The 25,667-nt window shown below is 45.0% G+C and overlaps 3 protein-coding genes and 1 pseudogene across 9 annotated transcripts in view; 3 read left to right on the forward strand and 1 right to left on the reverse strand.

Annotated features, from left to right (window-relative positions):
* The window catches only part of LOC139556045 (rho-associated protein kinase 2-like), a 70,161-nt gene extending 54,465 nt beyond the window's left edge, over positions 1–15,696 (forward strand). For 2 of the 6 annotated variants that reach the window (XM_071369526.1, XM_071369528.1), the window contains 12 exons: positions 1,931–2,024; positions 2,981–3,075; positions 4,005–4,196; positions 5,693–5,864; positions 6,658–6,888; positions 8,127–8,194; positions 8,487–8,575; positions 8,839–8,917; positions 9,066–9,336; positions 9,715–10,027; positions 11,531–11,637; positions 12,913–15,696. In XM_071369526.1, coding sequence (XP_071225627.1) covers positions 1,931–2,024; positions 2,981–3,075; positions 4,005–4,196; positions 5,693–5,864; positions 6,658–6,888; positions 8,127–8,194; positions 8,487–8,575; positions 8,839–8,917; positions 9,066–9,336; positions 9,715–10,027; positions 11,531–11,633 — 1,707 coding nt within the window. In that variant the 3' untranslated portion in view covers positions 11,634–11,637; positions 12,913–15,696. Of the gene's footprint in view, positions 1–1,930; positions 2,025–2,980; positions 3,076–4,004; positions 4,197–5,692; positions 5,865–6,657; positions 6,889–8,126; positions 8,195–8,486; positions 8,576–8,838; positions 8,918–9,065; positions 9,337–9,714; positions 10,028–10,548; positions 10,641–11,530; positions 11,638–12,912 lie in introns of those variants that run through there. The other 4 variants (XR_011671060.1, XR_011671061.1, XM_071369527.1 and 1 more) reach the window with 4 other exon arrangements.
* Positions 15,688–20,922, reverse strand: LOC139556048 (solute carrier family 66 member 3-like; annotated as a pseudogene).
* A 104-nt stretch (positions 20,923–21,026) lies between these two features.
* Positions 21,027–22,643, forward strand: LOC139556046 (leucine-rich alpha-2-glycoprotein-like). Its single transcript, XM_071369530.1, has 2 exons — positions 21,027–21,161; positions 21,448–22,643. Exons 1-2 carry the CDS (start codon positions 21,037–21,039, stop codon positions 22,454–22,456), a joined length of 1,134 nt encoding a protein of 377 aa, XP_071225631.1. The 5' UTR covers positions 21,027–21,036; the 3' UTR covers positions 22,457–22,643.
* Positions 22,644–22,790: 147 nt separating this feature from the next.
* On the forward strand, positions 22,791–24,845 carry LOC139556047 (leucine-rich alpha-2-glycoprotein-like). Of its 2 annotated transcripts, none has more exons than XM_071369532.1 (2): positions 22,791–23,299; positions 23,620–24,845. In XM_071369532.1, exons 1-2 carry the CDS (start codon positions 23,277–23,279, stop codon positions 24,644–24,646), a joined length of 1,050 nt encoding a protein of 349 aa, XP_071225633.1. In that variant the 5' UTR covers positions 22,791–23,276; the 3' UTR covers positions 24,647–24,845. The 2 variants fall into 2 exon arrangements, with proteins under 2 accessions (XP_071225633.1, XP_071225634.1); XM_071369533.1 differs by having other exon boundaries at positions 22,791–23,294.
* The last annotated feature ends 822 nt before the right edge of the window (positions 24,846–25,667 follow it).

Consider the following 25,667-nt stretch of genomic DNA (forward strand, 5'->3'; position numbering starts at 1 on the left):
GGAGGGAGGGAGGAAGAGAGACTGGCGGAGGGAGGGAGACAGGAAGAGAGACTGACGGAGGAAGAGAGACTGACGGAGGGAGGAAGAGAGACTGACGGAGGGAGGGAGACTGACAGACGGAGGGAGGGAGGGAGGGAGGGAGACTGACAGACGGAGGGAGGGAGGGAGGGAGGGAGACTGACAGACGGAGGGAGGGAGGGAGACTGACAGACGGAGGGAGGGAGGGAGACTGACAGACGGAGGGAGGGAGGGAGACTGACAGACGGAGGGAGGAAGAGAGACTGACGGAGGGAGGAAGAGAGACTGACGGAGGGAGGAAGAGAGACTGACGGAGGGAGGAAGAGAGACTGACGGAGGGAGGAAGAGAGACTGACAGAGAGGGGGGAAGAGAGACTGACAGAGCGGGAGGAAGAGAGACTGACAGAGCGGGAGGAAGAGAGACTGACAGAGCGGGAGGAAGAGAGACTGACAGAGCGGGAGGAAGAGAGACTGACAGAGCGGGAGGAAGAGAGACTGACAGAGCGGGAGGAAGAGAGACTGACAGAGCGGGAGGAAGAGAGACTTAGAGAGGGAGGGGGGGAAGAGAGACAGAGGGAGGGGGGGAAGAGAGACTTAGAGAGGGAGGGGGGGAGAGAGACTTAGAGAGGGAGGGGGGGAGAGAGACTTACAGAGAGGGAGGGGGGAAGAGAGACTTACAGAGAGGGAGGGGGAAGAGACTGATGAGGAAGGAAGAGAGACTGATGAGGGAGGGAGGAAGGAAGAGAGACTGAGGGAGGAAGAGAGACTGACACAGAGAGGGGGGACGAGAGACTGATGAGGGAGGAAGAGAGACTAACACAGAGAGGGGGGACGAGAGGGAGGAAGAGAGAGATACAGAGAGTGAAACTGAGACCTGAATTCAATCAATCAGTTAAGAATATTGTCAGAGAGGGTTTCTGAAGCTAGGTTTCACTAGCTAGGTTTCCATCCAATAGCCAACGGTCTTTCATGCAAATATTCAAAAATTCGCATAAAAATTTGCATTTTCCTTCCAGAAATGTTTCCATCAAATTAAAAATAACTTCCATGTACCAAATAAAAAATAGAATTTAAATCTGCTCCATCGCATTTTCAATTGTACTGATGGTTTTGTCACAAAATATTTAGCGTTATATAGCGAATGTGCCCACTCTGGTCTTGGCACGTTCGCTCTAGCTAACAGCTCACAGATACAGTGCTGGTATAGCCTACATGATGAGACTATTATAGACAGAATAGCAAGATTATTTTTATTTGTCAAACAGCAGCCAAGCATCGATCATCATGTCACCAGAATAAGACCCTGGATATTTATTGGAAAGGAGAATCAAGCTCATCACCGTGCACTTTCACCACCCTGTGAAGTTCATCACCGTGCACTTTCACCTCCCTGTGAAGTTCATCACCGTGCACTTTCACCTCCCTGTGAAGTTCATCACCGTGCACTTTCACCTCCCTGTGAAGTTCATCACCGTGCACTTTCACCTCCCTGTGAAGTTCATCACCGTGCACTTTCACCTCCCTGTGAAGTTCATTATAACTTATTTCATCTGTAGCCTAATAAACTGCATGCTTTCCTGACAACTCGTAGTGGGAGGACCAGACACCACGTCATCGCGTTAGTCCAACTTTACTTTCATATGTTGTTATATCAAAATTTGCCCATAAAGGCGTTTCCACCGCCATTTCTCGCATTACTAATTTTACAGACACAAAAAGATCCCACTTTGTCTTGTGTATTTTGATTTTGCTGACATTTGGAAAGTTTACCGGAAAATGTGCTTTTTCCATCAGGCTTGTTGTGACTTTTTTTTATCCAGCATGTACTTTACTCGCATGAAAAGACCTACACACACACACACAGTACTTGGAGTGTCTGTAACGCTGACCTGTCCTCTGCTGCCTCCTACAGCTGGAGGAGTCCAACCGTACCCTGACAGTGGACGTGGCCAACCTGGCCAATGAGAAGGAGGAGCTCAATAACCAACTGAAGGAGATGCAGCAACGTGAGTCACCCCTCCTCTCATTGTCTAGACCCCTCGCCCCTCCTCTCATTGTCTAGACCCCTCGCCCCTCCACTCATTGTCTAGACCCCTCGCCCCTCCTCTCATTGTCTAGACCCCTCGCCCCTCCTCTCATTGTCTAGACCCCTCGCCCCTCCTCTCATTGTCTAGACCCCTCGCCCCTCCTCTCATTGTCTAGACCCCTCGCCCCTCCTCTCATTGTCTAGACCCCTCGCCCCTCCTCTCATTGTCTAGACCCCTCGCCCCTCTCATTGTCTAGACCCCTCGCCCCTCCTCTCATTGTCTAGACCCCTCGCCCCTCCTCTCATTGTCTAGACCCCTCGCCCCTCATTGTCTAGACCCCTCGCCCCTCCTCTCATTGTCTAGACCCCTCGCCCCTCCTCTCATTGTCTAGACCCCTCGCCCCTCCACTCATTGTCTAGACCCCTCGCCCCTCCACTCATTGTCTAGACCCCTCGCCCCTCCACTCATTGTCTAGACCCCTCGCCCCTCCTCTCATTGTCTAGACCCCTCGCCCCTCCTCTCATTGTCTAGACCCCTCGCCCCTCCTCTCATTGTCTAGACCCCTCGCCCCTCCTCTCATTGTCTAGACCCCTCGCCCCTCCACTCATTGTCTAGACCCCTCGCCCCTCCTCTCATTGTCTAGACCCCTCGCCCCTCTCATTGTCTAGACCCCTCGCCCCTCCTCTCATTGTCTAGACCCCTCGCCCCTCCTCTCATTGTCTAGACCCCTCGCCCCTCCTCTCATTGTCTAGACCCCTCGCCCCTCCTCTCATTGTCTAGACCCCTCGCCCCTTATGCTCTGAGCCCCGGTTCACAGTGGCCAGAATGTAACAGAGATGTTATGAGAATGTTTGGTATTGGTTTGGTGATGCTGTCTGTTGTCCAAAACGTTCCAGGGATGTTGTGAGAATGTTTGGTATTGGTTTGGTCCACAGAGCTGCAGAAGGCCAGAGAGGAGGAGAGACAGATGAACTGTGTGAAGATGTCCTTCGAGAAGCAGCTGCAGACGGAGAGAACGCTCAAGATTCAGGTGACAGACTGGACGGATGAGACTGGACAGATGTGTGTCACGTGTAAACTAGCTGGCTAGTGAGCGCTAGCAGCCATCTTGCGGTGACATCACCTGCCCTGAGACCTGTAGTAGCGCCACCCTAACCCTCCTAAGACGATGGCTGTGTCTGAAGTCTGTCTTGCCTACTACTTACTGAAACTACATCTGTACATTTTAGTCATTTAGCAGACGATCTTATCCAGAGCGCGTTACAGTAGTAAGTTACATACTGTGTACTAATAGTACTACATACTATTTAGAATGTACTGTTTAGTAAAAACAGATGAGGTACGCAACAAATATCAACATACTAGGCTCATCCATACTGAGAATGCGCAAATACATTGATTCCCGCCAATAGTTCATTTGGGTACAGCGCGTCATATCTGATTATCAGATGTTCTTCCTCAATAGTGTGCAGTGAATTCTACTAGATGGAAATTAATATATGACATCCTGGCATTTAAAGCATAATCTTTTATCAAAATGTCACTTTCTATAAAATTCTATATTTTCACATACCCAAAATGCTTACTATTTAGACAGCAGGTATAGGTATTTGAACACTGCCCATGTTATTGGTAGGCTAATGGTTAGCATAAAACGCTAGCACCTGGAATACAAATGATGGTTGTGTTCATGTCCTGGGTTCAGCAGGACCGCGACAGAACTCCAATGTTACATAGTATGCATCCATCTGTTGATTTAATATATAGGGTCAGATGCCTCGTCCCGGACTAAAAGGCATACTCAATAGAGAATCTCCATGTCATGTGTTTGTTTTGTTCCAGGACTAGGCTGAATTGTGTGTCAGAGAAACCAGCCCATAACGTGTTTTTCATTGAGAATATATATTGCAGTGTGCTGTACATTCCCATAATATATTGTGGACTGTATATGTCCACCAGGCGATCAACAAGCTGGCCGAGATCATGAATCGCAGGGAGACGTTGCGTACGGGTCACAACCGCGACGACACGCTGGACGTGCGCAGGAAGGAGAAGGAGAACAGGAAGCTGCAGCTGGAGCTGAGGTCAGAGAAGGAGAAACTCAACTCCACCATCATCAAGTACCAGAAAGAGATCAACGACATGCAGGCGGTCAGTCTAAAACACAACCTTATGCTAACCATCACACAACCACAACCTTATACTAACCAAACCACAACCTTATGCTAACCATCACACAACCACAAATGTATACTAACCAAACCACAACCTTATACTAACCATAACACAACCACTAACAGGCAGTCAGTCAGTACAACCAAAACACAACCACAACCTTATACTAACCATCACACAACCACAACTTTATACTAACCAAACCACAACCTTATACTAACCATCACACAACCACAACTTTATACTCACCATCACACATCCTCTTTAACAGGCAGTCAGTCAGTCCAACCTATTGCTGAGCGATTTAACCAACGTTTCGTAATTTGACCAATGTTTTTGTTTTTGTGAGTCCAACGCAGCGTTTGTCTAGAGAGAATTCAAGTCAAGAACTTTATGGGGGACGCTGAGTTGAAGGGAGTTGTAGTTTTCATAAAGCCGAATATTCAATCTACGTGGCAATTAACTACAATGACCATAATCTGCCTATTTTTTCCGTCTCGGACAGGAGACAAATGTCCAAAATAAACCCTAAGCGTTTCTATGGGTTTAATTTGGACCTAAGCTTGTCGCCTGCCTTCCTGCCTTTGGGACAACGACTCCCTTTGTTAAGGCGGAGACATGAGCATCTAGTCATTATATACAGATCTCTGGACGGATACACTTTTACGCCTGCTACGTTAGGTTAGATACACACAAATGAGGGAGGAATGTACACAACACAACAGCGAGAGGGACAGAGACCGTTTGTGAAAGTATGTCTTATCTACTTTGGGAAAAACGAGTCAAATGATTTTGTCAGACAGCTCTGCAGCATGCTTAGGCAGGCTAGCTAAGTAGCATGGCTAAAGGCAGGTCAGTATGGAGAACACAGATAACTGGCTGGCTGCTACTGTCTGAGCAGCGATGAGATGATGACTGGAATGAAAAAGAATCAAGTTGTTAATATAGTAATATACACAACTGAACTGTTTTATTATTTCATAGTCATTTCCTATTTTTCTGTTGATGTCTACTCGGTGTTAACCTGATAGAGACAATGGAATATTTTCAATGTTTTGGAAATTGAATGTTCACTATTTGTGGCTTTGGAATTTCCATGACAAAGCTCTAAAATCATTGTCATGTCATTATTTTAAATGCATTTAATGTTAAAAAAATGTATTGAAATCGATAACCGTGATACTTTTTTAATAACGGAAACCACCTGAAAAAGCACTAATTGTTCAGCACTAGTCCAACCAAAACGCAATCACAATGTTAAACTCAGCATCACACAACCACTTGCTGCTGTGAACATTTCACTGTGAGAGCATCTCACATGTTGTTGTTATTATTACTAGGTAGTGCTGTGGGGAATGAGGCCAGTTGGCTGTAATGGCCTCCCACAATTACATCCATATGAAGACACCAGTAAATCCAACCTAACTGACATTCTTTCAGCTAAATTCAAAAGTGTGTATTTCCACCTCCAGGTGATATCGGACGAGAGCCAGGTGCACATCGAGCTGCAGATGGCCTTGGACAGTAAGGACAGTGACATCGAGCAGCTGCGCTGTCAGCTGACCTCTCTGAGCGTCACCTCCATGGACTCCACCAGTATCAGCAGTGGTAACGACCTGGACATGGACGACAGCGGTTACCCAGGTAACAACACTTTCAACACCCCTCACTTTAACAACCGAGTCAAAACACTGAGCACCCGAGTCAAAACACTGAGCACCTAGTAATTTAACACTAATTGTTCGTCAATCCTCCCCCCATCTCTGTGCTGTCTCTTTCCACAGTATTTATTCTCCTCTATCCTCCCCTATCTCTCTGTCTCAGCACAATGTCCCTCACACGTTTATTTCTTCTCTATCCTCCCCTATCTCTGTCTCAGCACAATGTCCCTCACACGTTTATTTCTTCTCTATCCTCCCCTATCTCTGTCTCAGCACAATGTCCCTCACACGTTTATTTCTTCTCTATCCTCCCCTATCTCTGTCTCAGCACAATGTCCCTCACACGTTTATTTCTTCTCTATCCTCCCCTATCTCTGTCTCAGCACAATGTCCCTCACACGTTTATTTCTTCTCTATCCTCCCCTATCTCTGTCTCAGCACAATGTCCCTCACACGTTTATTTCTTCTCTATCCTCCCCTATCTCTGTCTCAGCACAATGTCCCTCACACGTTTATTTCTTCTCTATCCTCCCCTATCTCTGTCTCAGCACAATGTCCCTCACACGTTTATTTCTTCTCTATCCTCCCCTATCTCTGTCTCAGCACAATGTCCCCACACGTTTATTTCTCCCCGTCACTCCTTTATGGCCTTTCCCACTCCTTGTTCCACTATTCCTAAACCTCTGCTTTAAGATACACCTGTTATTCCTTATTCCTGCCTGTTTTCCCTTCATCCTTTTTCTCTACCTCTCTCTGTCTCTGTTGTGGCTGCGTAGTGCACATCACTCACTCTCAGACCTCTGAGTCCATGTCCTTCCACTACCAGCGCACGCAGAAATCTGTCAGCGTTGCCACCCGGCCCTCCTTCAGAGTATCTCACCCTCTCTTTGAGGAGGAGGAGGACGATGAGGAGTATGAAGGATATGATGGGCGGTTAGAACATGGCCGCCAACCTTTGGCCCTCACCTATGAGCAGGCGCCCCCAGAGCCTGACCGCAGTGGTGCAGGTGAACCCGCATGCTGGTTCAAAGTTCAAACAGAATGCAGCTACTCGCCAAAAATACGCACCTTCTCTCTTTCTCGCCTCGGCTGTCTGTCTAACACTAGTGACAGTGGCTTTACTCGGCTGTCTGTCTAACACTACTGACAGTGGCTTTACTCGGCTGTCTGTCTAACACTACTGACAGTGGCTTTACACGGCTGTCTGTCTAACACTACTGACAGTGGCTTTACTCGGCTGTCTGTCTAACACTACTGACAGTGACTTTACTCGGCTGTCTGCCTAACACTAGTGACAGTGGCTTTACTCGGCTGTCTGTCTAACACTAGTGACAGTGGCTTTACTCGGCTGTGTGTCTAACACTACTGACAGTGGCTTTACTCGGCTGTGTGTCTAACAGTACTGACAGTGGCTTTACTCGGCTGTGTGTCTAACACTACTGACAGTGGCTTTACTCGGCTGTCTGTCTAACACTAGTGACAGTGGCTTTACTCGGCTGTCTGTCTAACACTACTGACAGTGGCTTTACTCGGCTGTCTGTCTAACACTACTGACAGTGGCTTTACTCGGCTGTCTGTCTAACACTACTGACAGTGGCTTTACTCGGCTGTTTGTCTAACACTACTGACAGTGGCTTTACTCGGCTGTCTGCCTAACACTACTGACAGTGGCTTTACACGGCTGTCTGTCCAACACTACTGACAGTGGCTTTACAGTGCTACTAATACTGCTTGGTGTTTTGCAGCTGTGTGCGGAAAGTCGCAGCCTAACATTTTGTGGCCCCTGTTAACCTTGAGTTGACTCAAACTATAGTATGAGGACTGTCCAGACTTTTTTCCTGTTGGAATGGATCCAGTGTAGGGTTCCTGAGCTGTATCTGAAATGGTCCCCTATTCCTTATATAATGCACTTCTTTGACCCATAATGAGTGCACAATATATGGGGTGTCTTTTTGAAGCAGCCCTGCTTTGTTTCAAGCACAATTGGTAGGTGATACCAAAATACAATTGCAAGGAAGTCATGTAAAAAAACAAATATATAGAGATAAATGAATTGGCTAAAGGGCATAATCTGATGCACGCAATGTGTTTGTTTTGACAACAGGGGTTTAACTTGTTGAGACAACAAAGTGTGCCGTGTGGATTGGCTCATAACCTCTGCTACTTCTCTGCAGTATGGAATATACTGGAATAGTGTATTGCTCTTATTTGCTAATGTAATTCCTTTTTCCTGTATGCAAAACAGATACCAGGCTGGAGGGCTGGCTGTCACTTCCTGCCAAGAATACCAAGAGGTTTGGATGGGATAGAAAGGTATGGTGCTCCCTCGGGCTCCGCCTATCCTTCTGCTAATGCAGTCCTGGGTACTAATAGTATTTGAAATGCTTTATCTGCGATCGATTGAGCTCCCCTGGCTCAATGGGAACAAGTGGAATAGTCCCAAAAGTGTAAACGATGCCCATTTAGCACTCCAGGCAGGCTCAATCAAACACTCTAAAGTATTCAAAAGAAAACAAATACTATTTGAACCCATGTCTACAGACGTTGATATTTCCCCAGCAATTGAGATGATAAAGTGTGACTGTTCTCTCTCTCTCTCTGACAGTATGTGGTAGTGAGCAGTAAGAAGATTCTGTTCTACAACAGTGAGATGGACCGAGAGCAGTCCAACCCCTTCATGATCCTAGACATCGAGTGAGTGAAGACATCCACATTCTTATATGGCTCTGTCTGCTCCCAAATGGCAACCTATTCCCTATATATTGAACTACTTTCAACTAGGGCCCATAGTGCACTCGTTTTAACCAGAGCCCTATGTAGCTAATAGGGTGCTATTTGAGACGAAGCCTCTGTTTTCGTCCCATGAATTCCTATGGCCTCTGCTGATAAAGACCAACTGCTTGTATTGAGATGCCTATCATAACCTTGTTCATAACCTTGTTCTTTCCTCCTTGCAGTAAGCTGTTCCACATCCGACCGGTCACTCAGACAGACGTGTACCGCGCTGACATCAAAGAAATCCCCCGGATATTCCAGGTAACATAACTCAGACACAAAGTTGAGCCAAGCTGTCCTGGACTGGTTTTACATTCCTCTATGTTTTGAGCAGTAGAAAAACTGTTAATGGTGAATTTCACTTCTCTCATCCCTCTCTTTTCTGTCTTCCCTTTCTTCCCCCTCACAGATTCTGTACGCCAACGAGGGCGAGAGCAAGCGGGAGCAAGAGTTTGCGGCGGATCCCCTGCCGCTGACAGGCGAGCGCTCGTCCTTCGTCAGGCACAAGGGTCACGAGTTCATCCCCACGTTCTACCACCTGCCGTCGAGCTGCGAGGCGTGCACGCGGCCCCTGTGGAACGTGTTCAAGCCGCCGCCCGCGCTGGAGTGCCGCCGCTGCCACACCAAGTGCCACAAGGACCACCTAGACCGGAAGGAGGAGGTCATCGCCCCCTGCAGGGGTCAGTAGAGGGCAAAGGTCACATCTTGTAGGGCCATGGTTCAAATACTGTTTGAAATCATTCAACAATAAAAAATCCGAATCATTTGCCCTATCCTGCTTTGAGCGCCAGATGGATGGCGTTTGCACTTTTGGGACTATTCCATTGGTCCCATACCGCCAGGCAAGCTCAATAAAACAATGATTTCAAATATTATTTTAACCTTGCTCTGCTAGGTTTAGAGGAGGGAAGGGTTGAATTTCATGTCACAGGAATTTTTGAAAAACAGTCTTTAGAATGTTAGTCTCTACTAGTATTGTTAACCAATGTACAGCACAGTTCATAATGGTATTTTCTACCTGAGTGTATTGACTAACCTTAACCCTCGTCCCTCCTCAGTAAACTATGACATGTCCACGGCCAAAGACCTGCTCCTATTGGCCGGCTCTCAGACAGAGCAGAAGAGATGGGTCAGCCAGCTAATCAAACGCATCCCCCGGAAACGCCCCGCCCCCATTGCAGCCTCCGCTGCCCAAGCCCCCGAGCCATCCTCTCGCTCCTCCCCACAAGGCTCCCCACAAGCCTCCCCACAAGCCTCCCCCCGCAATATCCCACAACGCTCCCCCCCCCGCAACTCCCCTAGCCTTTCCTACCGTGGAGCCATCAAGGTCCAGCCCAGCCGCCAGAAGACTCAGCTTGAAGGGAAGCCCAGGTGAGACTATGGGTGGGGTTTGACTAGGAACTGGGAATCTTTCAAATGTTGTGTAGTGAGTGTACTTGTCAGACTATTCATTCTAGGAACTTTCCACAGTAATCACATAATGGTTTATGTTGTCTTTTAGACCAGAGTTATCTTGTTTAGCTTCATGCCAGTTTATGAGCTAATAAGTAACTTATCTTATAAATGAATCTGCAATCATGGCATAATGTTCTTGCTGTTGCTTGAGTCTTTTATGGACAATACTTATTCCAAACTGTCACATAACTCTGTGCCGGTTTCCCAGACAAAGATTATGCCTAGTCCTGGACTTAAACACACTTTCAATGGAGAATGTCAACACCTATACCTTCACAAATAACCAAAGCCAAGTTGGTGTCATCAGTGTGAGGTTCATCATTCACCTTAGCAATGAATACGAAGGGTATAGAAAGCTTCAGAATGCTGGAAAACTCATTTACTCACTAGCTCAGCTAGCTCCTAACTCACTCTCTTCCACTGGCCACTTCCCTTAGTGCTGGCCCCATGCTCAGAATCATCCTCCACTGACACTTGACTCCTCACCTTTGACCCTCCATCATACTAGTGCTAATCACTCTGCTAGACTGTAAGTAGCAGACCCCAGTCAGTATTGTGTGTGACTGTCTGTCTGCTGCACTGCCTGTCATGTCATCTCTACTAACCACTACCTCTCTCAGCCGCTCATCCATGTCATCTCTACTAACCACTACCTCTCTCAGCCGCTCATCCATGTCATCTCTACTAACCACTACCTCTCTCACCCGCTCATCCATGTAATCTCTACTAACCACTACCTCTCTCAGCCGCTCATCCATGTCATCTCTACTAACCACTACCTCTCTCAGCCGCTCATCCATGTCATCTCTACTAACCACTACCTCTCTCAGCCGCTCATCCATGTCATCTCTACTAACCACTACCTCTCTCACCCGCTCATCCATGTCATCTCTACTAACCACTACCTCTCTCAGCCGCTCATCCACGTCATCTCTACTAACCACTACCTCTCTCAGCCGCTCATCCATGTCATCTCTACTAACCACTACCTCTCTCAGCCGCTCATCCATGTCATCTCTACTAACCACTACCTCTCTCAGCCGCTCATCCATGTCATCTCTACTAACCACTACCTCTCTCAGCCGCTCATCCATGTCATCTCTACTAACCACTACCTCACCCTCTGCCTCATGTCATGCATCTCAAGTAACTGTACAGGGCTGACCCCATGTCCCAGTTCTCTATCTAGGAGTGAACTGGATCGGTGTGTGTATGGGCTGGACGAGGGAGTTTGGACCATATTTCTTACACCAGTCTTTTTCAATCCATGAAAGTGTACAGTTAGGGCAGAAGGGTAGAGAATCAGGAATTGCTCACTGTAGTGTCTGACTAAAACATGGTGCCTTAATGCTGCCATGGACTGCAAAGTCCCTTCCAGGCCATGGGTTGACACCAGGGGGACTCCCTCTACCGTTTCAGATTGCTTGTTGATTTTGAAAGCCTGAAGGACTGGAGTTGGTCGTTGGAGGATGTCGATGATGATGATGATGATGATGATGATGATGATATGTTCGGCTTCTGAGGAAGTGAGGGGTAACTTCAGCAGTGGCTGCTGGGAAATGTATTTTTTGTTGGAGGCCTTGAGGCCTGATGCATGTGTGGCTCCATTGGTAAGAGCATGTCGTAGGTTCAGTTCTGGGAGGGATAACAGACTAAAAATGTTTGCACTCACTGTAATGTAAGTCGCTTTGGATACAAGTGTCTACTAAATGGCATACCGGTATTATCACTATTATGCATGTTTTGTGTGATTTCAATAGGGGCATTATACAGAATTGATTGCCAGTAATGGTTGGGTTGTGTAGAGCTTTCTGATGGCAGTCACTGAGTTGGACATTCAGTATAATATGATAATATCTGCTGAAGAACCCACCACAGTCAGTGTTCAATAACCCACCACAGTGTTCTGCCCAAGAACCCACCACAGTCAGTGTTCTGCCCAAGAACCCACCACAGTCAGTGTTCTGCCCAAGAACCCACCACAGTCAGTGTTCTGCTGAAGAACCCACCACAGGCAGTGTTCTGCTGAAGAACCCACCACAGTCAGTGTTCTGCTGAAGATCCCACCACAGGCAGTGTTCTGCTGAAGATCCCACCACAGGCAGTGTTCTGCTGAAGATCCCACCACAGTCAGTGTTCTGCTGAAGAACTCACCACAGTCAGTGTTCTGCTGAAGATCCCACCACAGGCAGTGTTCTGCTGAAGATCCCACCACAGGCAGTGTTCTGCTGAAGATCCCACCACAGGCAGTGTTCTGCTGAAGATCCCACCACAGGCAGTGTTCTGCTGAAGATCCCACCACAGGCAGTGTTCTGCTGAAGATCCCACCACAGGCAGTGTTAATGTGTGTTTGAGTTGTCAGAGAACTTCTCAACAAATCTTTGTTTAGTTGCATGCTGTGTGCTGCTAGTTTGGTGTTGATGGCTGGTGTTTTGTTAGCTGTTTGGGGTGTGTATGTGTGTGGTGTTGATGGCTGGTGTTCTGTTAGCTGTGTGGTGTGTGTGTGTGTGTGTGTGTGTGTTAGCTGTTTGGTGTGTGTGTGTGTGTGTGTGTGTGTTAGCTGTTTGGTGTGTGTGTGTGGTGTTGATGGCTGGTGTTCTGTTAGCTGTTTGTGTGTGTATGTGTGTGTGTGGTGTTGATGGCTGGTGTTTTGTTAGCTGTTTGGTGTGTGTGTGGTGTTGATGGCTGGTGTTTTGTTAGCTGTTTGTTGTCTGTATGTGTTTTTCACGCACTCTTATGTGAATAATCCGACTTCCTCTAGCAAAATGCCATATGAATGAATGTATTTTCTCTCTTCACAGTTTACCTCTATGATACAAAGATGTGCTGAATCCTCTCACATCATGTGGACTTTGACTGGAGCCTGAACACAGTGGAACCTATACATCTACTTTGCCTTTTCAGAGACAAAGTCAGTGTCTCAAATGGGGCCCTATTCCCTACATAGTGCACAACTTTTGACCAGGGCCCATATGGTTCTGGTCAAAAGTAGTTGCACTATATAGGGAATAAGGTGCCATTTTGGATGCAACCAAAGACTGCAAAACGCCAGATATTTTAGGAAAGAGGGTCAGGTTAACGTTGCATTCATGTAAGGACTGCAGTCGGACTTGCATATGTCTCAGTAAACCAAATGGTTTCGCCTTCTACAGTATAGCCTGGTCCTAGCCTTCTACAGTATAGCCTGGTCCTAGATCCGTTTGTGCTGTCTTGCCAACTCCATTGCTGTGCTGTTGTCATGCCAATGGCAAGACGGCACAAACAGATCTGGCACCAGGCTTCATACACTATGCATGTCACAGCAAGTTTGAACAATTCCATGATTTCATGGATCGAGAAAATGAAATACTTTGCAGGTCGCTCTAAAACTGCCTTATTTTATAAATGTCATGATGAAATACATACAGACCTAGCCATATATTTGCCTGTGTCTTTACATGCCTGGGTGATCCTCATAAGCTATATAATTAGATGGGTCTGTATTAGGTATATGTGTATATAGGAATACGTGTTCTGTCAGTGTATTATTGCCACAAAGATACAGTACCAGTCAAAATTTTGGACACCTACTTATTCAAGGGTTTTAATTTATTTTTACTATGTTCTACATTGTAGAATAATAGTGTAGACATCAAAACTATGAAATAACACATGGAATCATGTAGTAACCAAAAAAGTGTCAAAACGATTCTTTAAAGTAGCCACCCTTTGCCCATTCTCTCAACCAGTTTCACCTGGAATTCTTTTCCAACAGTCTTGAAGGAATTCCCACAATCTCAGCACTTCTGCGGTCCAACTCATCCCAAACCATCTCAATTGGGTTGAGGTCGGGTGATTGTGGAACCCAGGTTATCTGATGCAGCACTCCATCACTCTCCTTCTTGGTCAAATAGACCTTACACAACCTGGAGGTGTGTTGGGTCATTGTCCTGTTGAAAAACAAATGATAGTCCCACTAAGTGCAAACAGGATGGAATGGCATATCACTGCAGAATGCTGTGGTAGCCATGCTGGTTAAGTGTGCCTTGAATTCTAAATAAATCACTGACAGTGTCACCAGCAAAGCACCATCACACCACCTCCTCCATGCTTCATATTGGGAACCACACATGCGGAGATCGCAAAATTTGGACTTATCAGACAAAAGGACAGATTTCCACCGGTCTAATGTCCGTTGCTTGTATCGCATGGCCCAAGCAACTTTCTTCTTCTTATTGGTGTCCTTTAGTAGTGGTTTCTTTGCAGCAATTTGACCAGGAAGACCTGACTCACGCAGTCTCCTCTTAGCGGTTGATGTTGATGTGTTTGTTACTTGAACTCTGTGAAGCATTTATTTGGGCTGCAATTTCTGAGGCTGGTAACTCTGCTGCAGAGGATAAGTTCATTAGAGGTAACTCTGGGTCTTCCTTTCCTGTGGCGGTCCTCATGAGAGCCAGTTTCATCATAGCGCTTGATGGTTTTTGCACTTGAAGAAACATTAAAAGTTCTTGAAATTTTCCGGATTGACTGACCTTCATGTCTTAAAGTAATGATGGACTGTCGTTTCTCTTTGCTTATTTAAGCTGTTCTTGCCATAATATGGACTTGGTCTTTTACTAAATAGGGCTATCTTTTGTATACCATGTCACAACACAACTGATTGGCTCAAACGCATTAGGGAAAGAAATTCCACAAATTAACTTTTAACAAGGCACACCTGTTAATTGAAATGCATTCTAGGTGACTACCTCGTGAAGCTGGTTGAGAGAATGCCAAGAGTGTGCAAAGCTTTCAAGGCAAAGCGTGGCTACTTTGAAGAATCTCAAATATTAAATATATTTTAATATATTTTAATTTGTTTAACACTTTTTTGGTTACTACATGATTCCATGTGTTATTTCATAGTTTTGATTTCTTCACTATTATTCTACAATGTATGAAAAAGTTTAAATAAATGAAAACCCTTGAATGAGTAGGTGTGTCCAAACTTTTGACTGGTACCGTATGTGATAGTTTTATTTTTACGAAAACGAAATATTTCACTGCACATATTTTTCCCTGTAATGTTACAAGATAGGCTATGTATAAAAAATATTATTTTAAAGCGTGAAATCTGAGGTTAGTCTACAATTGATACTTAGATGAGTGTATTACTTCATTCAAATCATGTTACATTATCAGAGTAAAGTGTTTGTAGCCTAGTCCAAGGTCTGTTTGTGCTGTCTTGTCAACAACACCAACCAAAGGGGCAAAACGGCACAAACAGATCTGGAAACAGGCTAAAGTGTTTGTCTTTATGACCGAATAAGGTGAACCATGAAGTACAATATGGGAATATTCTTCCGCAGTCGCCCCAATGGACGCTGATCCTGGGTCAGTTTTGTATTTACCCCACTAATGGTTAAGGTTAGGATTGGGGGAGGGGAAGCTGATCCTAGATCTGTACCTAGAGGAGACTTCACCCCATCAGTTTTCAGGCTTCAGTAAACAATGCTGACCATCAGACAGAACTGGAACAATATATTTCATATTTATGTTCTATATCACTGCCTGTCTACTACATGGCTTGTTGGAAAAAATCTGAATAAATACTGTAAGACGGAGAATATTCTTTATTGTGTGTTTTACTTGTATTGCTCATCATTTTGGAAAAGTGAAGACTTTTTTTTCTTTTCTTCAAAGGGTTGCTTGAATACCATGTTCTGGGACCAAAAGACCAGTGGATAAGACCTTGTTTGTGGTTTCACAAGTCAGGGACATTTTGCAAGTGAAAATGGTAGTTTTCTTTATTGGACAGTCCAGTTAGTCCCTCCATGTGTCATTCTGTGTTCTTCTGTTTGCTGCCTGAAGAATATGACTCAGGTGACTGACAGACTCATCTCCAAAGCTCATTCCACCTTTTTGACATCTCTTCTGTAGTGGAATATCATGGCCAGCACAAATCCATTGAGTGATGACAAGACCGCGAACCGGGTGAGAACTGGAAGAATCAAAGAACCAAAGGCCACAAACTGATCACTGTGGGCTCACTTCCTAATGTTTATAACTTCTTTTGAGCTTTCAGAATGTGATCTATTGCATCGATCAGACTAAGCCATAGAGTTGGGTAAAGGACGCACTTGGCCCAAAACCCTGTTTCAGCAAAAGTATGAAATGAACTCTAGTACATCTCTATGGACTAAGATCACATGTTGATTGCCAAGTCTCTACAAGGTAGGCAGTAGATACTGACCTTGTATGTCTGCTGTTGTCATGATTGTAGTGAACATCCTCGCTGAAACACAGAGGATTTGAGTGTAAAAACACGCACAAACAAACCCTCAAAACAGTCAATGATATCTCCATTACTGTATTAAAGGGACAGTTCACCCAAATTACAAAAGGGTGAACTATCCCTTTAAGCATTCAGACCCCCACAATACAACATGACCAATGGAAGAGGCCTACTGTTCTAGTACCAAACTGGTGGTCAGATTCTCTACTCTTCAACCTGAAGTGTACACCTGTTCACTCCTCATGGATTTAAAAGCAGTGGATTGGATGTAAGTATTGGGAGTTTCCATCATTTCCTTACACCAATCCATTCTTTGTAAATACATGAAGGGGTGTGAACAAGTGCACACTTTGAATGGTAGAGGAATTGGACCACAGTCTCTCCCCCTCCCTTGGCTTGGTACTCACCCAAGCAGGTGTAGCAGGATATGCTCCAGGCGAGGGCACTGACCCCGGAGGAGTCCTTGGACTGGTACAGGCACTGGGCGGAGGCAAACTTACTGCTGGCGCTGATTAAGGTACAGAGGCTCTGAAGGGGTAGAAACAGGACAAAGAACACACATGAAGATTAATTATTATTATTTTTACCTTTATTTTACCAGGCAGGTCAATTAAGAACAAATTTGTATTTACCAACTTGTAAGTCGCTCTGGATAAGAGCGTCTGCTAAATGACTTAAATGTAATGTAAATGTACAATGACAGCCTGATTTAAGCCCCACTGGGTAAGACCGGAGGGCAGATCTGTCCTAACGCACCTGATTCAACTAAGGGCTTGATGATTGGATGATTCAAGTGTGTTGGTCTGGAACAAAAGCCTGCACACCCACTGTGGGCCCTCAGAAACAGGATTAAGGCCTATACACAAGTCACCTAACAGCTGAATGATTTCTGGAGCATCTATATGGGCCTTATAAACAGTTTATGAATCCTTCACTAAGCCTTACAAGTTGTAGTTTGTTTAAAGTGGGACCTAACATGCTATACTTACCATAGCCAGATCAATAATCCAATCTTGTAGTGTGACAAGTTTCCATCCCCCTACAAATCTAGAGTGGAACATTAAAGACTACAACAGCTGACAGTGAGCAATGTTTGTCATTTCTCAGTGATTGGTTAGGCTTGTCAAAGTCAGCCGCTTGTACTCAGTGATTGGTCAGGGTTGTCATGAGTCAGCCGCTTGTACTCAGTGATTGGTTAGGGTTGTCATGCGAGTCAGACGCTTGTACTCAGTGATTGGTTACGGTTGTCATGAGAGTCAGACGCTTGTACTCAGTGATTGGTTACGGTTGTCATGAGAGTCAGACGCTTGTACTGACTCCCTCCCCTTCAACTAAAACGCAATCGCCCTCAGCAACACACACATAGCATACACGCTCTCACATCGCTCACCCTTCTCAGTGGTCTTTAATGTATAATTGTGTCTGTGAAAGATTGTAATTGGTCAAATCTACCTGGACATCTGCATTCTGATTGGGTGGAGGATACAGTGCAATGTAGATCAAGCTGTGCTTGGCTTTCCCATTGTAATAGAGGATGAGCAGAAGCAGGACGGTGTCTAAAACAAAAATACAGTGTGCTTCAATTTACACCTCTTAGTTAAATGCAACAGACTTGTTAAAGGGGGATTTCAGTAGTTGATGTTAGATGATTCTTCACCCTGTAACTAGTCTATGGGAAGGATAAAAAGTAACCCATGGTTCAGATTTCATTAAACTGCCACTACAAACTTCTGCTAACTTTAGCCACTTCTAGCTGGCTATCAATGGTATAGTGTCAACCATGACAATTTTCTAAATATCATGGCCAAACCAACTGAATTATTTGACATTAAAGATGATTTTACCATTTTTGTAACGTTGCACAGTTGCCCGTATTACTCCCATAGAGTTTTAGCTAGCTGTGGCTAAAGTTAGCTTAAGTTTGTATTGGCTGTTAAGGATCGGACCTTTTTTTCCCCAATTTTTGACTAAAATGACATACCCAAATCTAATTGCCTGTAGCTCAGGACCTGCAGCAAGGATATGCATATTCTTGATACCATTTGAAAGGAAACACTTTGAAGTTTGTGGAAATGTGAAATGAATGTATGGATAATATAACACATTAGATCTGGTAAAAGATAATACAAAGAAAAAAACATGCTTTTTTAATTATTATTTTTTTCATCATTTTTGAAATGCAAGAGAAAGGCCACAATGTATGTTTCCAGTTTAGGCGCAGTTAGATTTTGGCAACTAGATGTCAGCAGTGTATGTGCAAAGTTTTAGACTGATCCAATGAACCATTGTATTTCTGTTCAAAATGTTGTATCAAGTCTGCCCAAATGTGCCTAATTGGTTTATTAATATATTTTCTAGTTCATAACTGTGCACTCTCCTCAAAAAATAGCATGGTATTATTTCACTGTAATAGATACTGTAAATTTGACAGTGCAGTTAGATTAACAAGAATTTAAGCTTCTGCCCATATCAGATATGTCTATGTCCTAGGAAATGTTCTTGTTACTTACAACCTCATGTTAATCACATTAGCGCACATTAGCTCAACCGTCCCGCGGGGGGGACACCGATCCTGTAGAGGTGTTTTAAGAAAAACAAACCACGGATTACAGTTTCTCCTGGTCCATATACTTTCAAGATGAAAAAACATTAACATCAAGTTGTAAAATACTGAAGTTCACCTTTGAGGATCTTCTTCTCTGTCACACACACAATGCTCTATTTTTATATATTTCACTCAGAACACACACACACACAAGGAAGAACACCCTTTCATGACTAATGCCATGATAGCACGAGTCATTGCACATGATAGCATCATCTTGTGCAACATCACCTTGGGCAATGAGTATCGGGTACTCCAGGAACGTGGAAGATGGTGCAGCATGGTGAATCTGGTAGGTGACAAACACGACATATCTGGAATGGAAGGACATGCAGGCAGACAGACGGACGGACAGAGAGCGGGAGGGAGAAACAGACAGACAGACAGACAGGACAGGGACAGACAGACAGACACAGAGGGACAGACAGACAGAGAGGCAGGCAGACAGACAGTGCATTTAGATGCCAGTACCAGCAGAGTGACCAGACACACAGGCTGCCTGTATGCCAACACACTAAATCACAAAACTGTACTGCAGGGAATTAGGATTAGGGGAGTCCGATTTCTGTAGAGCAGTATGTTGTACTGTAGTGAAGTCAGGAGGTAGTCCTGACCTGGCCTTGAACCCGGGACATTTAGACTGTCAACCCAACACCTTAGCTATACATCTGAATCCGAATCTATTGACGAGATAGCTAGGTGTTGGGTTAGGAGTCGCCCTTGCCTTTCCCCTTGCCTTTACCATGCTGCCAACTGACACCCTGGTTCCCCTCACCCCTTTCTCCCAAAGTCAGACGCTCCCCATCAGTCTGTACCCCATCCATTTCCAGTTGACATTTACCAGTGGGTCGAGTGACAGTGTAATGGGGCACCACAGCTGCAGCCGAGCTATACTGAGACCAGTACAGTATAGAATGCCTAGTTTAAACCCCTCTTCCCCTACATGTCGCTTCAAAGTTGATGAAAGCTGAGGAAGAATTCAGGGGTGATCAAAGTTATTTCAGAAGGTAGACAGGACTGTCGGTATAACATCTGGAAACGTTATCGGAAATGCATCTTTGATGGGTTATGGGCCTATATCTCATGAAGTATGCTTTAGAAGAAATACTAAATACATTGAATGTCATATGCTGTTCCTACTCAGAGGAGATGTTTCAAACCACTTGACATTAATTTAGTAGTTGATGGTGTAACCTGTTTTCCAGTTGATTAATAGCAAAACAGCCAGCATTGGTGCTTCCTAGTTATTACAAAAACATTTAAATGTACTAGAACCCCCCCCCCCCAACTAAAATAAAACCCGTTGTTTTTATGTCTCAATGTATCCGTGCAAATTAGACTATGTATGCTTAAGTTTTACATAAATGTACCAATAGGCTAGTCTGAAACACAGCTATGTGAGTACAGACGTGTGGAGATGTCCCTTAACTTACCCAGTCAACTCCAACAGCAAGCCCTTCAGGCTAAATCCCTTGGAAGACTTCGCTCTTGCTACGAGAACAATCGACGGATTTTAGACACTAAGCACAAGCAGAATGTACTATAATTTAACAAGTGTAACAAAATGTTCGGGTCGTCTACGGGTGACGTTAGCATATTGTCTTGGTATTGGGTAAAAAAGAATGATACTTGTAGTCTCCAATCACTCCCGTTAGTTGCAAGATTGACTTGACAGCGTGTAGTCAGTCTACCCTAGAGAATTGGACAGCTGGCCGAGCATTTTTCCAGTATATTACTTCAAGCAATAACCTTTTGGCCATCTCAAAGTGAGCGTTGAAGTGCGCCCCCGAATTTGTATGGCTTGGATTTCAAAGAATACGTTTTTTTCAAAGAAGCGTTATATTACATTACATGGATGACAAACTATACAGTTACAACAACAGTAGCCTATATACTGTATGTTTAGTTATAGTTGTGCTTGCTTATATGATGATCAACGAGTTTGAAAAACGTGAAAGAAATATGACACAGATGTATGTAGGCCTATTTCCCCAGAGGTTCGTGATTCACTTTTGGAACTGTTTGTTCCCGCCAAGTGCTGATCGCTCATTATTTACTCAATGATTAATGATTGTAGGGCAGGCTATCCACCTTCCTAATTCCCGTCTACAATGTTGCAACCATTCTGACTGGACGATACAAAACAGAAGGTATAATTTACAGCATCATTTTAGACGTATTATAAAACCAGGGTAAGTGAAATTTCAAAGATCTTTTTATTGATCAATATGCTCATAGTTTTGGACAGAAGCCTAAGGACATGACTTTAGCCTATACTAGTGATCTAAGCACTGAGAAATGTAACCTACTGTAGTTGAAAATATCCACATGTAATGTAATCAAATCAATTATTTGCCTGGTAATAACATTATAGGCACAGCACTTTAGTAACTGCATTTGAATTGCAAAGCAATTTTTATTTCAGAAAGGAGAATAACTAACATTTATGAGCATTTCTCTCTCTTTTCCCTTGCTCAGTGCCTTAGTGATGAAGAGCTGGTTTCTCCTTCCTCTCCTGTTTCTGGCATGTTGTTGCCATGGCACCTTCTCTTGCCCAGCCCTTTGCAAATGCTACATATCCCCAAGAAAAACAGAGGTGGTCTGTAATGAAGTCCCCCTCACCCAGTTCCCCTCCTACGGTCTTCCTAGCAACACCACCTCCCTCACCATCCAGTTCACCAACATCAGCTCCATCTCAGAACAGCACCTGAGAGCCACACCCCTTCTACAGGAGCTCTACCTGTACAACAACAACCTGAGCACCCTTCCCTCAGATCTCTTCAGGGGTGTCCCTCACCTGTTCTCGGTGGCTCTCTCGGATAACACATTGGATCAGCTTCCCGCCAATGTCTTCAGCCACGCTCCGCTGCGTGACCTGGTGCTGAAGAACAACCTGATCAGCGGTGTGGATGCTGATTGGCTCCCTGACAACAGTAACCTCACCTGGCTGGACCTGTCAGGGAACCACTTGACGGCCGTACCCACAGCCCTGTTCCAGAAACTACGCCACCTGAAGAACCTTGACCTCTCCCATAACCGCCTGGAGAAGCTCCCGCCAAATTCGTTACACCCTCTGACCAAACTGGAGAGGCTGACGCTGGAGGGGAACAAACTCAGCACCCTGGACGTGTCTACCTTCAGTAACAACCTCAACCTGACACACCTGTTTCTTCTGGAGAACCGGCTTGGACAACTGCCCCCAACCCTGTTCCATGGCCTCCCGAACCTGGTGCACCTGAGTCTGAATGATAACCTGCTGAGCCACATCCCTCCTGGTCTGCTGGACCAGCTTCACTCCATTGATGAGCAGGGGTTGGACCTCACGGTGAACCCCTGGGTATGCGATGGCAAGGTGGAGTACCTGTGGAGGTGGCTGCAGAAGAACCAGAAAAAAGTCTTCCTGGCCGATGACATCAGGTGTGCCAGCCCTGAGTCTCTGAAGCAACGGTCAGTGATGTCGCTAACTGACAGTGAGCTAGGACTCTGATCCATCAAACCTTTTTCACTCAGATTATGAATTATCACTGTAACCTATCTCAAACTGTGGTCTATTGAACTCCTATCTCAAATGAATCTAAGGTAATGTTGGTCTATTGCATGTTGTGTATTTTCATCATAATTATACACACATCCACGTAAATAAAAAAGTGACCTAAATTGGAATTTTAAATGAATTATCTTGGTGTCCTATCCTTGCTTTCTAGCACCTTACAGTCTGTCAGAGAGGGGTATAAATACCCTGCCAACTGGCCCCACGTCTTGACTGAATAATATGCCTTTAAATAATTATGTATTAAGTAAAATTGTGGTAAAAGTAGTCAGATGTTAAAGGCTAAAACACGTGCTGATATTAATCTCTGAACATAACTGAAGGAAATGCAAACAACAGGCCACCGCAGTCTCTTTGTACACGTCAAAGATTTATATTTGACCTGTAAAAAATGACAAAAATAGCTGTAATTCAACTGCTAATGTACATGGTATTTTGCCGTTGTTGTGTAGAGTGCCCATGTCATGTTTTCAACTACCCCAAAAATAGTTACAGCAAAAAAAATAAGCGTATGATGAATGACTAAGAATGGAAATTCCCCAGTTGCCCAGGTTTCTATTTCTTTGTTTACCTTATGCAATAAATCCACAAAAACAGGTTGTGGACTTTATCTAAACACACTCATTATTTACTCTGTCTGGTGCATAGCCTGACCCACACAAACACACACACACACACACATATTTCATATAAGGAGCATTGAAATAGTCGTAAGAGCAGATGAAACAAGCAAGCCAATGAGGGCAACAAAACACGAATGACAGCAGGACTTCAGGTAAGGTGAACTAAAGGACTTTGATTTAATTACTGTGTCTTAATCCTCTTGACAAACAATATTTTTTATCTGTATCTGAAAAAAACTACAACTCAAGTTATTTGTTATGTATTATTTATGGCTTATGACTTATATCGAACATTGAAAGATACCGATCATAATAGTATCATCCATTAAAAAAACTGCATGTATAATGGACTTGATGTTACAGAGCATTAAGGAATTCCTTATGATTTACGAGTCACCTATGTCTTTTGCGTTAACATACACTTCTGCAAATATTAAATCATGTATGTTTTGAGGCCGAACTATCTTTGTTTCACAGTTTTAGAAAGATGAGCACCTGGTTCCTCCTTTCTCTGTGTGCGCTGACCTGTTGTTGCGGCCGCAGAAATGGCGCCCTCTCTTGCCCAGACACGTGCACCTGCCATTTCTCTTCCAGCGACACCACGGTGGTCTGCAGTGAAGCCTCCCTCTCCCAGTTCCCCTCCGATGGTCTCCCAGGCAACACCACCTCCTTGTCCATCCAATCCACCAACCTCAGCACGATTACTGCCAACTACTTACAGGCCACGCCCCTTCTGAAAGAGCTCCAACTATATTACAACAACCTGAGCACACTTCCTTCAGATCTCCTCAGAGCTGTTCCTCACCTGCACACGTTGGATCTCACAGGGAACCACCTGCACTTCCTGCCACCATATGTCTTCAGCCACGCTCCGCTGCATAACCTGGTGCTGAAGAACAACCTGATCAGCGGTGTGGATGCTGATTGGCTCCCTGACAACAGTAACCTCACCTGGCTGGACCTGTCAGGGAACCACTTGACGGCCGTACCCACAGCCCTGTTCCAGAAACTACGCCACCTGAAGAACCTTGACCTCTCCCATAACCGCCTGGAGAAGCTCCTGGCGGGGGCCCTGAATCCTCTGAGCAGCCTCGAGAGGCTCAACCTGGAGGGGAACCAACTCAGCGCCCTGGACCCATCCGCCTTCAGGAACACCCCAAACCTGACCCACCTCTTCCTCCAGGAGAACCAACTGGAGATGCTTCCCCCGACTCTCCTCCAGGGGCTCCATCGCCTCGATTTCCTGTTTCTCAACTTCAACCGGCTTGGTCACATCTCCAACACCCTGCTGGAGCAGCTCTCCTCCCCACGGACAAGCAACCATCTTTGGGTGGCCTTCAGCCAGAACCCCTGGGTGTGTGATAAGAAGGTGGAGGACCTGTGGAGGTGGCTGCAGAAGAATCAGAAGAAAGCTTTCCTGGCCGATGACATCAGGTGTGCCAGCCCTGAGTCTCTGAAGGAACGATCAGTTATGTCACTAACTGACAGTGAGCTAGGACTCTGATTTATTTGATATTTTTCACTTAAACAATAAGACGGTGGGGAGGTGTCTCAGTATGACCCAGGGGAGTGTTCTTTCTGGAGAAGGTGAAATGTGCCAGCTCTGGTTGTTAAGGACCAGCAGTTGTGTCTCTGACAAAGAAAGAGCTAGGCCTCAAAACTGACAAATAAAACAGGCCCACTCTTCAGGTAACAACTGCAAATTATTCTTTGTTTTGATGTTTTGATTGGCTAAAAGGTCTCTCTCTGTATGTATGTATGTATGTACACACACACACACACACACACACACACACACACACACACACACACACACACACACATTTGAGACAAACACCTCTTGCATTTCAATTAAGGCTTCTGTATATTTGTGGATACCCTTAGGACGGTCTTATAAGATCCACTGGCACTAGGTGGCATCATATTCAATGTGTTTGCACGATAAACTCCCTAGTAGACTATTGAGTGACCTGTCCTGAACAGTTGTTATAATGTATAATACATGGTTGACAACAACTATGCATGAATAGAAAATGGACACCTTTGTGACAGGATGTCTTTGTGACAGCTACTTTTCTACAGGTCAATCAGCCTGGTGGATCTAGGCTCTGGTGGTGGTAATACTAATATAGCCTCATTATGTTCAGAACTTCGTGGTTTCCCCTCTCTGCAGTGTCTCACTTTGATATGCACTTTCTTCTTCTCCTGTTTTTTTAATGAGAGAGAGAGAGAGAGAGAGAGAGAGAGAGAGAGAGAGAGAGAGAGAGAGAGAGAGAGAGAGAGAGAGAGAGAGAGAGAGAGAGAGAGAGAGAGAGAGAGAGAGAGAGAGAGAGAGAGAGAGAGAGAGAGAGAGAGAGAGAGAGAGAGAGAGAGAGAGAGAGAGAGAGAGAGAGAGAGAGAGAGAGAGAGAGAGAGAGAGAGAGAGAGAGAGAGAGAGAGAGAGAGAGAGAGAGAGAGAGAGAGAGAGAGTATCTGTGAGTTTGTCCTCTGCAGATGTGGCACAGGCCTCTCTGTCCTCAGGACAC

This window comes from Salvelinus alpinus, chromosome 27 (genome assembly GCF_045679555.1).
Source record: "Salvelinus alpinus chromosome 27, SLU_Salpinus.1, whole genome shotgun sequence".
NCBI classification, from domain to species: Eukaryota; Metazoa; Chordata; class Actinopteri; order Salmoniformes; family Salmonidae; genus Salvelinus; species Salvelinus alpinus.

What these genes read in the sequence shown, in the direction of transcription:
- LOC139556046 (XM_071369530.1), top strand. Translation starts at nt 21,037, where the DNA reads ATGATTGTAGGGCAGGCTATCCACCTTCCTAATTCCCGTCTACAATGT. An exon ending in AGACGTATTATAAAACCAGG is followed by an intron (nt 21,162 to 21,447) that starts GTAAGTGAAATT and finishes TCCCTTGCTCAG; the next exon opens with TGCCTTAGTGATGAAGAGCT.
- LOC139556047 (XM_071369532.1), top strand. Translation starts at nt 23,277, where the DNA reads ATGACAGCAGGACTTCAGGTAAG. An exon ending in ACAGCAGGACTTCAGGTAAG is followed by an intron (nt 23,300 to 23,619) that starts GTGAACTAAAGG and finishes TTTGTTTCACAG; the next exon opens with TTTTAGAAAGATGAGCACCT.